Genomic DNA, 14,584 nt, shown 5'->3' with positions numbered 1-14,584 from the left:
GACTCCAAAATATTTTATAGTATCTACAGTAATTTTGAATGGAATTTCTCTTTCCATCTCTTGATGTTGGGCTTTGTTAGTAATATATAGCAATGCCGAGGACTTATGTGGGTTTATTTTATATCCTGCAAGTTTGCTAAAGTTGTTTATTATTTCAACTAGTTTTTTACTTGATCCTCTAGGATTCCCTAAGTAAATCATCATATCATCTGCAAAAATTAATAATTTAGTTTCTTCTTTGCCTATTCTAATTCCTTCAGTTTCTTTTTTGTCTTTCATTGCTACAGCTAACGTTTCTAGTACCAAATTGAATAGTAGGGGTGATAATGGACATCCTTGTTTCACCCCTGATCTTATTGGGAATGCATCTAACTTATCCCCATTACAAATAATGCTTGTTGATGGTTTTAGGTAGATGCTATTTATAATTTTAAGAAAGGCTCCATTTATTCCTATGTTTTCTAGTGTTTTTATAAGAATCGGTGTTGTATTTTGTCAAAGGCTTTTTCTGCATCTATTCATATGATCACATGGTTTCTGCCAAGTTTGTTGTTGATATGATCAATTATACTGATAGTTTTCCTAATATTGTACCAGCCTTGCATTCCTGGAATAAATCCTACCTGGTCATATTGTATTATTCAGGTGAGAAGTTGGAACAATCTTTTTGCTAATATTTCATTTAAAATTTTGGATCAATATTCATTAAGGAAATTGGTCTATAATTTTCTTTCTCTGTTTTAACTCTACCTGGTTTGGGTATTAGTACCATATTTGTGTCATAAAAAGAATTTGGTAGGACTCCTTCTTCACCTATTTTCCCAAATAGTCTATAAAGTATAGGAATTAATTGTTCTTTAAATGTCAGATAAAATTCACATGTAAAACAATCTGACCCTGAAGATTTTTTCCTAGGGAGTTCATTGATGGCTTGCTCAATTTCTTTTTCTAAGATGGGCTTATTTAGAAATTTTTCTTCTTCGTCTCTTAACCTGGGCAATTTTTATTTTTGTAGATATTCATCCATATCATCCATATCCCTAAGGTTGTCAAATTTATGGGCACACAATTGGGAAAAATGATGCCTAATTATTGTTTTGATTTCCTCTTCATTATAGGTGAATTCACTCTTTTCATTTTTGATACTGATAATTTAATTTTCTTCTTTCTTTTTTTAATCAAATTGACCACAGGTTTATCAATTTTACTGGTTTTTCTTAAAAGCAGTTCTTTGTTTTATTTACTAATTCAATCGTTTTCTTGGTTTCAATTTTATTAATGTCTCCTTTGATTTTCAGTATATCTAATTTGGTATTTAATTTGGGGGTTTTCATTTTGTTCTTTTTCTAGCTTTCTCAGTTGCATGCCAAATTCGTTGATCTCTTTCTCTATTTTACTCATATAAGCTTTGGGACATAGAAAGTTTCCCCTGAGGACCACTTTCACTGCACCCCACAAATTTTGGTATGTTGTCTCATTATTGTAATTCTTTTGGATGAAGTTATTGATTGTTTCTAGGATTTGTAGTTTGACCCACTCGTTATTTAGGATTAGATTATTCGGTTTCAAAATAATTTTTCACTTCAACATTTCTTAAGGCACAAAATAATTCCATTGCATTCGTATGCCATAACTTTTTCGACCATTCACCAATTGATAGACATTCCTCCAATTTCCAATTCATTGCCATAACAAAAAGAATACAAGGGTGTGTGTGTGTGTATGTGTGTGTGTGCACATATATTTGTGTGTGTGTGTGTGTGTATGTGCGTGCGTGTGTACATGTATCCCTTCCCTTTTCTTGAATCTTTTTGGCGTATGCACCTAGTAGGAGTATTTCTGGGCCAAATAATTTTAGAGCTATTTGGGTATAGTTTAAAATTGTTAAATGAATGAATAGATGAACTAGTTCACAGCTTTACTAACAGTTCATTAGTGTACCTATTTTTCACATCACCTCCACATTTATCGTTTACCTTTTCTGTCATCTAAGGCAATCTGACGAATATTAAATGGTACCCCAGTGTTTTAATAATGTAAATATTCTTTAATTATTATGAAATTAAAGAAGGTTTTTCCCACTTGTGACTACTAAGTTTTGATATCTTCCACTGAATACTGTCTCTTAATATTCCTTGAATATTTATCTGTTGGGATATAGTTCTTATTTTTTATATATTTGGCTTACTTCCCTATTTACTTGAGAAATTAAGTTTTTATTAGACAAACTTGTTGCAAAGATTTTTTTTCTGTTTTTTTGCTTTCTTCTAATTTTATCTGTACTGGTATTTTGTGCATTTTTAAAATTTTATCCAATCAAAATTATGAACTTTTCCACCACTTGTTTAGTGGTAGAAACTCTTCCTTTACCCTTAAAGTTAATTTCTTCCATACTACTCTAATTTCTGAATGAGATCACACTTTATGTATAAAATATGTATCCAATTTCATCTTATTCTAGTGTATGGTATCAGATACCCTGCTTCTGTCAGACTACTTTCCAGTTATTCTATCAGTTCTTTCCCATGGGACCTTTGCATTTATCAAAGACAAAGTTAGTGTATTCTTTTGATTAAGTATATTGTGTACCTAATCTGTTTCATTGATCAATGACTATTTATTTTCCAGTATTTGATGTTTTTGATGATTATTTGTAGTTTATGAGATCTAGTATTGCCAGTCCCTCCTCTTTTGCTTTTTTAAAATTCATTCCCTTGGTATACATAATATTTTATTCCTTCAGGTGAATTCTATTATTCATCTCTGCCCAAAGCCTAATAATCTGTCTTGAACCTTAATGGCAGCACATTTGAATTAAATTATTCAAATGCTGGTAAAATTTACTACATCTTTTTCAGGAAGAGTAACATTTGCTAAAGAAAGGGATACTGACTTGAGACATATATTCATGTGATAAATATGAATAGAAACTTCATATGAAATAATATATTTCTTAACTGCCTGAATGAGTTTACTTAAAAGGGGAATTCTTAAAGGATCTATGTCATCTTAAAAGTGTTCTCGAAAAGTGTTCAAGGGATTTGTCCTTCCCCTTATACTATTTAAATTGTCAATGGCAATGTGTAAAACCACATATGGAGATTTTCATGAATCTTCAGATAAAAGAAAGATAGGAAGCATATCTAACAAAATGGTAAATTAAGCATGTGACAAGGTTTTGTCAGACTAAAACATTTAGCCAAAAAAGCATTGAAAACATAGTTCAGAGGACACGAATCATAGGGATGAAAAGATTTTACATTGCATAAATATTCCACACATGTTCAACATGGATTGTTGAGGAAAAAATGAAGAAAAACTGCATATTACATAAAGTCCCTCTCAGAAACAAAAACAGTTATATTTTAAGTCAGAAAAAAGACTTGTAACTGGTGTAACAGTCATCCCTTAACCAATTATTTCTCTAGTCAGACCAGAAATATTTTTATATCAGCAATAAAAAAATATAAAGTTGAAAAAAAATGAAAATTAAACACACAACTAGATTTATTTAAAGAAGTTATTAAAATAAAAAGGGGAAATTAATTAAAAAAAGAAACTGGCACAGCCAGAACAGTTTCATTAATAGTGTCTTTTCTTTTTTCTTTTTACCAATGTAAATCAAATACCATAGAGTGAGATGAAAGAAAAAAACAAAAAAAATAGAAAGTCTCAATCAGTAAAATACTTGATTTGCTCAGGAAGCAGAGAGATAAGCCAACAAAGGTTGTACTGTTTAGAATATAAAACTCCTTGAAATATTTTACAAAGAAAGTTGATGGAACATCATATGCATTATCACTTCACTATACGGCAAGACTGAAATAAACAAAATTAATTTGAAAAACATATTGCCAATTACCAAAACTAAGCAAAGTAATCCTGAGGACATTTTGGAAGGATTAAAAAGCTAAAAGCAGGAAAATAAACAGAAACAAAATTAAAAGAAATTAAAAATTTTTATTATCAGAATGAATGGAAGTCTACATTGTTGAAGGGAGCACCAACATGAATTATTAATCAAATCACAGATACATTGGGAAATGTGAGCATGTATTGAATAAATGATGTGATAATTCTACTGTTATGTCTTAGTCATACACCTGAACCACAGTATTCTATTCTGGATTCTTACATTTCCTGAAGTAAATTCATAAGTTGGAATAGATTTCAAAGGTTACCAAGGTAATAAAAGGAATAGATATATTTTCATATCAGAATCAATGTACAAAATTATCATGGCATAATGTTAATTATTCAACCAATACCAAATCATTGAATGAATATTGCTTTAGAATACAGCTTGAGACCAGGGACCGATATATCTCCTTCCTTCCCATTTTTTTATTACTACTATTGAGTCTTGACTGTGTATTCTTCCATACATTTTTTCTAACTTTGTAAGATATTCTTTTGGGAATTTAGAAAAGCACTAAAAAGGTAAATTTATTTCAATGCTTTTATCATTTTTAGTATATTGTCTTGACCTATCCAATAAGAATTCATGTTTTTTTTTTTTCAATTACTTAGATTTTTTATTATGGCAGAAATGTTTTATTGTTGTTTTTCATGTAGTCCCTGGGCAAAACTTGGAAGATATACTCCCAAGAATTTATAGTTTCTGTAGCTACATTAAATGAATTTTTTTTTTGCTAAGTCTTCTTACTAGGATTGGTTATTTATGTACAAGGATGACTATTACTTATGTGGGATTTATGTTGATTTCCTTTCTAAGCTACATTCCTGACTTTCCAAGACTTTCTATACAATAGGCCAGAAAAATCTTCACCCTGCAAGCTCACTCACTTCTGCTCTTTGACTGATCCTTCTGTTTGGCGAGTTGCTCCCAGAACCTCCTTTATAAGAAGGAATCCCAGACAATTCAGATTTCAAATCTTCTTCTACCTTCATCAGGACTTTCCCCATAATCCATTCCCTAACTTGAAACTTCCAAGTTCTTATCCTAATGGAGCCTCTTTATCTGTGGCCTCAGAGGAAAAAAAACCAGATATGCCTCAAGATGACTCAGTCCTCATATAAAATTATGGGATTTCTTTCTTCATCCTCTTAGAATGTTTGTGACCCCACAGATGCCCTTATGCAGGAGGTGAAGACAGAGCAAGGTGTATTGAGAGCTAGATGTAAAGATATTCTATGGGCTCCAAGTAGCATCTTTAAGAGATCATTAAAAACCATCATCCTCAAGGTTCTCTAACAAGAACTTTGGATGTGTACTTTACCTATGATTTCTCATTCTATTTTGGATATGTCAATCCTAAATCATCAGTATTTGCTAGTTGAAAGGTATCAGATGTAGCTTTAGGGCCAATAAATTGTATTCTAGTACACTGGTCAGAGTATGATTTGCTTCACTATTTTGTATGCTCCCAAAGTATAATTCCCTTGTCACCTTTGCCTTTCCATTATTGCTCCATTTGAGGATTCCTTTTATGTCACCTTAACTTCCTTCAAAAATATCAAATAAAAAAGCTCATCACTTTCAGGGTAGACCAGTTTCACTGACTCTTCTGAATATCCCCTTTCTGTTTCATGAAAAGATGTTAATAAATTGTCAAAAGTTGAAGAAATATATGTGCAATGTCAGGGGAAAAATTCCTTGTAACAAGAGGTTTTGAAATGTGGAATGTGCTGGTTCAGGGGCCTGTGGGTTTCTCCTAAAGTGTCTTCAAGCAGATGTTAGCCGATTACTTCTCAGGGCTGATATAGAGACAACGTTCTTTTTAAAATGAGTTGTGGATGGCTCTGAGACATCTGCTAAGTCTAAAATCATGTGATTCTTGAAACTTGTTAAACATGGGACATTTAGAGGGGGAAGAAAAATGGGAAAAATTATGTAAAACAATATTCTGATAATGCTCATTAAGGAAAGGACTATAAAGCTGTAAGAAAAAGGTAGTATTAAAATAGATTACAATTTAATGAATTTATCAATTGATATGGTATTAAATACACTACACTCCATATTTTCATTACAGAAAATGGTAGATTGTAAAATTTTAGATTTATCCAAAATCACCAGAAACTTAAAAGATAAAATATTGAAGGGAATCTTGAATGAACTTAAAAATTGGGAATATTTTTGAAGGTAATAGTGTGAGTTATAGAGGTAACTTTTTAAATGTAAACCTGCTGTTTAAAATGAAATCCAATATTTTGGCAATATAATGTTTCACACACCAAATCAGGGAAAGAATTTGAAAATTCCTTGAATAATACATGATATCACAGGGATTGAATTCCCCCTTTTTACACTGTTAGATTGATAAATGCTATTGAATTGTCTGAGACAGGTTTATGAAATCTGATGGGATTTTGTACTGATCCCATCTAGGCCGGTGAATGTTGTTTGCCATTTAAATATATCTATTTATACATCGTGATTTGCAATGACAAAACACCCAAATTTATAATATGAAACAGGATATATGAAAGTAACAGGATATATTAATTACCAAGACTAAAAATACTGCTTTAAATTACTAAACAAAAGAAAACTATAAAGTATAAACAAATACATAGATTAGAGATTTAGTTCAAAAGCTCACACTATCAAGTAACTTCCAATAGAAATTCATTCAAAGTGTTCACAAAATAAAAGGGAAAATTTCAAATAATGGAGGAGTGGTGACCAAACAGGGTACATTAATGCATGCTTAGTAGAGCTATGACTTCGACTCCACCATTTTTGTAAAACACTTTAGAACTATGTCCCAAAATATAGTGACGTAAGGCTAATGTTAAATACATTTCAAACAATATATTAAAATCAGTGAGAACTTGAAATTGTCTTTTTAAAATGATCACTTAATTTGTTTAATTCAAGGCTGCCTATTCTTCTAATTCTACCAAAAACAATTTATTTGGTGTAGAGATATCACATGGTTAATTTAAAATTGAAGGTCTGTATCATCTTTGTGCTTAGGTCTCCATGAGTACATCTTTTAATAGCCTATAAGCATAGTTATCTTGAAATCAATAGCATTAAAAGAGATGATTCCTTAGTACTCTGAAAGAGAATTTATCACTACAACTTCAAATGGATTTGTTATGAACAAATCATCCTAGAAAAATGTCATTCATTTTTGAACTCACACACACACACACACACACACACCATTTTTTATGGATTTCATTAGGGTCTTGGTCAAAGTTCATCCTGACATTTTTGTGGAAAAGATGGAGATATCAATTTATTGTTAGAATAGAGGAAAAAAAGCTTTATGTTCAGATGAACTGTAGAACACTTACTTTTGCTAGAAAGCTTTCAGAGGAATTATGTGTTCTGCCTCATCACCATTCCAGGTCTTACTTTGAATCTGGGATATACATAATATATATAAATATGCCCAAGGCATTCAGTTATATTCAGGCTACAATTCTATTTTAACTCTAAGTTACTGTCATGCTAAAATAACTATTCTCATTTACCATATATATATATTACAAAGTACATCTCTAGTGGTTCATTTTTTCCAGTTAAAGATAATAATAATCTACCATACTAGTTTCCTTGTATATGCAAAACTTATACAACTTTTGCAATGGAAAGTAGCACATCTTATATTAAAGGATGAGTGCATCAGTGATTCATCCAAATACAAGCTAATTGCAAGTTTATCCAATTTTCATGCCAGATTTGCGGGTTTTGTCAGAAAAGAGGAAAAAAGATACATAAATGTTTTTAGGGAGAAAACATATGGGGAGCAAGTTTTGTATGGCCCAAGTTCTATGGTTATAAAGAGCAAGTTACTATCAATTCATTATTTCTTGAATAGACAATCCAAAAGTGAGATATCATTAATACTGCCTTTGTAAAAGTTATATATATATATATATATATATATATATATATATATATAGGTTTTTTCATAATCTACAAATTGATTAAAAAATCAGACTCTGCTACCATGACATGCTAGAAGTCTTATGGTTATCTGGAAAACTATTTCTATTTAAAAGAAATTATAGATGTTGTAATATTAGAAACAATGCAGAAAAAAATATGGCACTTCCCAATAGACAGTTTAAACCAGCTATAGTTCTGCCTAGCCTTAACTCCATTATCAGGATTTTTGAAAAAAGGAAAGAATAAGAATTTATAAATATCTACTATTTGCAAGTCATATTATACATAGGACAATTGAAATATTATCTCATTTGATCTCCATAAAAACCTTGCTACACTGATGCTATTATTATCCTCATTTTCCTTTGGAGTATGCTGAGGTAAAGCGGCATTAATTGACTTGTTCAATCACATATTAAATGTCTGAGGCTGACTTTGAATTCAAATCTTCCTGATTCCATGCCCATCTCTCTATACACTCAACCACCACCTACCTGAATTAAAAAAAAAAAGTAATTCATTCAAGTCAGAAGGGAACTATTCCAATATGACAGTAGAAAGGTGGTACAGTGGTAAAATATATGACATGGAGAAAGAAAGACCTCAATTCAAATCTGGCCTCAGATATTTATAAGCTGTGAACCCCTGGGCAGGTAACTACTTCTTTTTCTCTCAGTTTCTACATTTGTAAAATGGAGATAAATAATATGAACCAATCAGGATAGTTGTGAGAATAATATGAGACAGTAATATTTTTTGAGGGGAGGAGGCAAGGGAATTGGGGTTAAGTGACTTGCTCAAAGTCACACAGCTACTAAGTGTGTTAATTATCTGAGGCTGGATTTGAATTCAGTTCCTCCTGACTCCAAAGCCAGTGCTCTACTCACTGCACCACCTACCTGACCTGAGACAATACTTTTAAAGTACTTTGCAAACCTCAAAGTTTTTACACATGCTAGTGGTCATTACTAAATATAGTTGTTGTTGTTGTTGTTATTGTAATTTTCCTAATCATTTAATTTACATGAATAACATCAAGTTATATATCTCCACTGAAAAGCCCATTGAACAGCTCCTTTGGTCTTCAGAAGATAGACATATACTTCAATTCCTTTATTTGATTATGAAAAGCATCCTTTTTCCACATGTACAATAGCTCACAAAATATTAAATACATAAATGTAATAGCAGGGTAGCAACTTGTGCCCAGAGCAATTCTGTCTGAACATCATATGAGACTAGGTTAATAGCAATGGAGATGGAGATGAGGACAAGCTCATAGTCATGGTACTTATAGATTATAGAAAAATGAGGGGTTTAAGGTAGCAATTTAGAAGCAAATCGTTACCTTCAGAAATGAAAGAAGGCTTGACTTTGAAGTGGCCAGGCATACCAACCCAGATTATTCACAGAAAGGGTAGAAACTATGAAAAACATCATTTTAGAAAACAAAGAATTAGCAACTACCAAATACCAATAGCAAGACATCATCTGTTGGTTATAATTATACATCAAAATCTCACTATCTTTGAAAAACTTACAGATGATAAATTCCCATTCTTTGAACATAGATCTTGAAAGATTATTGAAAATCCAACAGAAAAATTACATTGAAACCAGATCATTTTTGTAGTTAGAAATATTGTTAAAATTATATGATGTAAATGGTGATAATGGTCCAATTTCAATGTAATTGACCTGAATTCAAATCTTACTACAAAAGCAGTGACTGGCAACTCCATTGCCCATAGCCAGTTCCAGGTCACAATTCCAGGTTGGGAGAGAGGTTGTTGAGGCCAAAAAAGAGCAGGGATCCTTGTTGTTGTTCCAAGGCAGAGAGTGATCTAGCTCAGGCAGCTGCAAGAAAATAAGGGCCCTTCCTGGGTAAGAATCAAAGGATGAACAAGGAGAGCAGTCACCACACATTTCTATGAATCACACCATGTTGGAAGTACTGAAAACTTACAAACCACCAAAATTAACTGTGAAAACAGCAGTACCAAAAAAAAAGTCCTGAATATTAGAACACAGCTTTCCCCCTTACATGTGAGCACAGCCTAACTTTAACATAAAGTTAAAATCCAAGAAATAGGCTGTAAAAATGAGCAAACAGAGAATTTGGAACTCAAAGTTTTAAAAACAGATGTTCAAAAACAAAAAAATAAAAGTTCTTGCATGCAACAAAATAAGATACACAGGCAATCGGGTGTAGAAATTTATCTTGCCCTACAAGAAAGGAATGGAAAAGGGGATGAGAGGGGAGGGGGGTGATAGAGGGGAGGGCTGACTGGGGAACAGGGCAACCAGAATATAAGCCATCTTGGTGGATGACATTTAAAACTGTGAAGGATAATCCGGCTTAAAGTTATCTATCAATGATGTATTCTTTGTGCAGGCCTTTAGGAGACTTGGAGTAAGGGAGCAGAGCAGAGGCTGGTCGATATTTGTCTTTGAGGCTGCTATTGATGATAGGATCAAAAACCTTAATGTCTCTGGCCAACTGATTGATTAAGCCCAAAGTGGCTGTAGACATTCTGTAACATACTTTTATCTAATACCATTTTCTCACTAAGCTGCCTCACTGATCTTGCACACTTGGGCTTAGAGCCCCAAAGACTTGCACTATCCTTTGGGAGGGCACAAATGAAATAAACAACTTGAATTTTAAAAGCAACCAATGAAAATATGCAACCAATGAATGGAAAGATCTCTATAATTGCTGGATGAATAAGATCAGTGAAGTGCCTATTAGGATGTCAGGCATTCTACAAACTTTCCTGTACTGTGACTTTCATTTTTTTTCAAGTAAACACAGCCATGAATATGTGTAGTTACCAATGCAGAAGTTAAAATGAGGTTACTAAAAAAAAATGACATGCTTAAAGTTGTTGAAAGTTAAATGTGCAAATGTTGAGGATACAGACACACACATATACATACACATATACATATACATATGTGTGTTTATTATATATTTGTATACATATGTGTATGCATGCATTTATATGCATGCACACATAGACACATGTATGTATGTGTGCATATATGACATTCTCTGTAGACATTATTATGGCATGCTTAGAGAACCTTGGAGAATCAACAAAAATATATCCAAAACAAACAACTTTAGAAAAGTTACAGGTACAAAAATAAAACCATATAAATCAATATTTCTATGTACTAGCAACAAAACCCAGCAACATGGGATAGAAAGACAAATTCCATTTGAAATAACTACAAATAATATAAAGTATTTGTAAGTTTACCAGCAAAGACAAACCAAGGAACTATATGAACACAATTACAAAGCACATTTTCACAGAAATAAAGACAGATCTAAATAATTTGAGAAATTTTAATTGCTCATGGATAGGCTGTGCCAGTATAATAAAATGAAAATTCTACTTAATTTACTTATTCAGTGCTATATCACAAAAGAAATATTTCATAGAGTTTGAAAAATAATGACAATATTCATCTTGAAGAGCAAAACATAAAAATATTAAAGAATTGATTAAAGAAAAAAATATGTGAAGTAAGGAACCTAGCAGTACTAGATTTCAAACTACATTACAAAAGATTAATCATCAAAATAATCTGATACTGGCTAAGATACAGAGTGGTGGGTCAGTGGAACAGATAATGAACAGATCACATAATAGTAAATGACCATAGCAATCTTGTGTTTGACAAACCCCCAAATATTTTGGAAAAAGAACTCACTATATAACAAAAATGCTGTGAAAATGAAAAGAAATTTGGCAGAAACTAGGCATAGACCAATATCCCATGCCACACATCAAAATAACGTCAAATGGGTAAATTATTTAGACATAAAAGGTGATAGCATAAGCATATTAAGGCAACATGGAAAAATTCATTTGTCAGATCAAGGGATAATGGAAAAATTTATTCCCTAAGAGTAGATAGAGAGGATAAAAAAAGAGTAAACTAAAAAAAAATTATTACATGGCATTTAGAAAAAAAAGTTTTTGCACAAACAAAACCAATGCAGGCAAAATTAGAAGGAAAGCAAGACACTGGGAGGAATATAATAATAGCAAATTTCTCTGATAAAGCTCCCATTTCTCAACTATATAAGGAAGTGAGGCAAAATTATAAAAGTAAGGGCTATTCCCCAATTGATAAATGGTCAAAGGATAGGGGACAGGTAGTTTTCAAAAGAAGAAAGCAAAGCTATCAATAGTCACATGCAAAAATTCTCTGCATCTCTATTGATTAGAGAAATGCATATTAAAACACTCTGAGGACTCACCTCACACCTATCAGAATGGTTGAAATGACACAAAAGGGAAATTAGAAATTCAGGAGAGGCTTTTGAAAAATGACTACATTAATTCATTGTTGGAGTTTTAAACTGGTCCAACCATTCTGGGCAACCATTTGGCACTGTACTTGAAGTACTATAAATATGTGCATACTCTTAGACTCAGGATTACCACTACTTGGTCTATATTCCAAAGAAACCAAAGGAAAAAGACCCATGTGGACAAAAAAAATTACATAGAGATTTTATGATGGCAAAGAATAGAAAAACAAGGAGATGCTCATCAAATGGAGAATAGCTATACAAGTTGTGGCATGTGATAGTGAAATTATATTGTTGTGCTATAAGAAATGATGAGGAAGATGGTTTCCAAAAAAACCTGGGAAAATATATGTGAACTAATTCAAAATGAAGTGTAAAGAACCAGGAGAATAGTGAATATTTTAACCATAATATTGTGATGAAGACCAACCGTGAAAGAATACTCTTATCAATGCAATGATTCAAAACAATTCCAAAGGAACCACAAAAAATACTATCCACGCTCTTTCCCTTCTCTCAAGATGGCAGACAAAAAGCTCCCAAAGGAACCAAAGGAAAAGAAGGTCAAAAAGGAAAAAAAAGAGAACAAAAAGAAGATGCAGCTGCAAAGGTAGTGAAAAAGCCTTGAAAGCATTGCAGTAGGAACCGAGTCCTGGCCTGAGGGATTAGTAGATACTACAGGTCTGCAATGTATCCCTGGAGAGCCATGTACAAGTGGAAATATGCTACACCAAAAAGTCGGATTGAAAGGAAAAATAAAGAGAAGGTTCCTGCTACTATATCAAAGCCAGTTGGTAGTGATAAGAATGGAGGAACCCATGTGGTAAAGATTCACAAAATGCCTCGATATTACCCTACTGAGGATGTGCCTAGAAAGCTGCTAAGTCACGGCAAGAAGCCCTTCAGCCAGCATGTGAGGAGATTTCGAGCTAACTTCAAGTCAGGCACTGTTTTGATCATGCTCACTGGCCACCACAGGGGCAAGAGAGAGGTTTTCCTGAAGCAGCTGACTAGTGGCTTGCTACTGGTGACTGGACCTCTGAATATCAACCATGTTCCTCTGAGAGGGACCCATCAGAAATTTGTCATTGCCACCTCTACCAGGTTTAACCTTTTAGGTATAAAATTCCAAATCATCTTACTGATGCTTACTTCAAAAAGAGGCTCCGTAAACCTAGCCACCATGAAGGAGAGATTTTTGACACAGAAAAAGAGAATATTAGATTACAGAGCAGTGCAAATGTGATCAGAAAACAGTGGATTCTCAGATCCTGCCCCAAATCAAGAAAATTCTTCAGCTCCATTGCTACTAGTGTTCTGTATTCTTTCTCTACAATGGAGTTTATCCTCACAAACAGGTATTTTAAATGCCTTCCAGGGAACTTATTAAAATATTTGGAATATCTAAAGCAAATGCTATCCACCTCCAAAGAGAGAACTGATGATTCTCATTGCAGACTGAAGCATACTTCTTTTTGTTTATTTTTATATAAATTTATTTATTTTCAGTTTTCTACATTTGCTTCCACAGTATTCTGAATTCCAGATTTTCTCCCCATCTCTCCCCTCCACCCACCCCAAGACAGCATTCATTTTGATTACAGCTTCCTCCAATCTGCCCTCCCTTCCATTACCCCCCCACCCCCTTCTCTTATCCCCTCCCCTTCTGTTTTCCAGTAAGGCAAGATAGATTTCTATACCCCATTGCCTGTATATCTTATTTCCCAGTTGCATGTAAAAATAATTTTTAAAATTCATTTTAAAGCCTTGAGTTCCACATCCTCTCCCTTCCTGCCTCCCCACCCACCCTCATTGAGAAAGCAAACAAATTGATATGTTATATATGTGTAGTCATGTAAAACCCTTTCATAATGGTCATGTTATGAAAGAATAACTATATTACTCTCTATCCTGCCCCACCCTCCATGAAGCATACTTCTTTTAACTTTTTTTTTCTTGCTTTTTTTGGAAGATGATTAATATAGAAATACATGTTTGTATGACTTCACATATATACTAGGTATCATATCCTTTGCTTCTAATGAAGATGTGGAATGCTGGTGGAATGGAGAGAGAATTTTGAATTCAAAACTCAAAAATCTGAATGTTAAAATTAATTAATTAAAAATAAAAGCATTTTGTGACTTGATCTCTTTCATTTGTCTCTTATTTTTCTTATCTTTTAGTTGAATGATAACATCAGAAACACTGGTGCAGAAAATAAAAAGGGGTGACTGAATGTAAAAGAAATGGAGTCCCAGCTTGTATATAGTTTTCTCAAGGTGCTTTCCTTCTGAAAAAGGAGAGAGACAGGGAGAGACAGACAGACAGATAGAGGGAGGGAGGGAGGGAGAGAGAGAGAGAGAGAGAGAGAGAGAGAGAGAGAG

The 14,584-nt window shown here is 33.0% G+C and overlaps 1 protein-coding gene across 1 annotated transcript; it reads left to right on the top strand.

The window, feature by feature from the left end:
• Positions 1–12,885: 12,885 nt before the first annotated feature.
• On the top strand, positions 12,886–13,443 carry LOC118837602 (60S ribosomal protein L6-like). Its single transcript, XM_036744573.1, has one exon. It carries the CDS (start codon positions 12,886–12,888, stop codon positions 13,441–13,443), a length of 558 nt encoding a protein of 185 aa, XP_036600468.1.
• Positions 13,444–14,584: the final 1,141 nt, after the last annotated feature.

This window comes from Trichosurus vulpecula, chromosome 1 (assembly GCF_011100635.1).
Source record: "Trichosurus vulpecula isolate mTriVul1 chromosome 1, mTriVul1.pri, whole genome shotgun sequence".
Classification (NCBI taxonomy): domain Eukaryota; kingdom Metazoa; phylum Chordata; class Mammalia; order Diprotodontia; family Phalangeridae; genus Trichosurus; species Trichosurus vulpecula.
Note: the sequence above shows the minus strand (reverse complement) of the source record. Positions and strands in the feature narration are given on the sequence as shown.

Coding starts and splice junctions, on each gene's coding strand:
- LOC118837602 (XM_036744573.1), top strand. CDS start 12,886: ATGTATCCCTGGAGAGCCATGTACAAGTGGAAATATGCTACACCAAAA.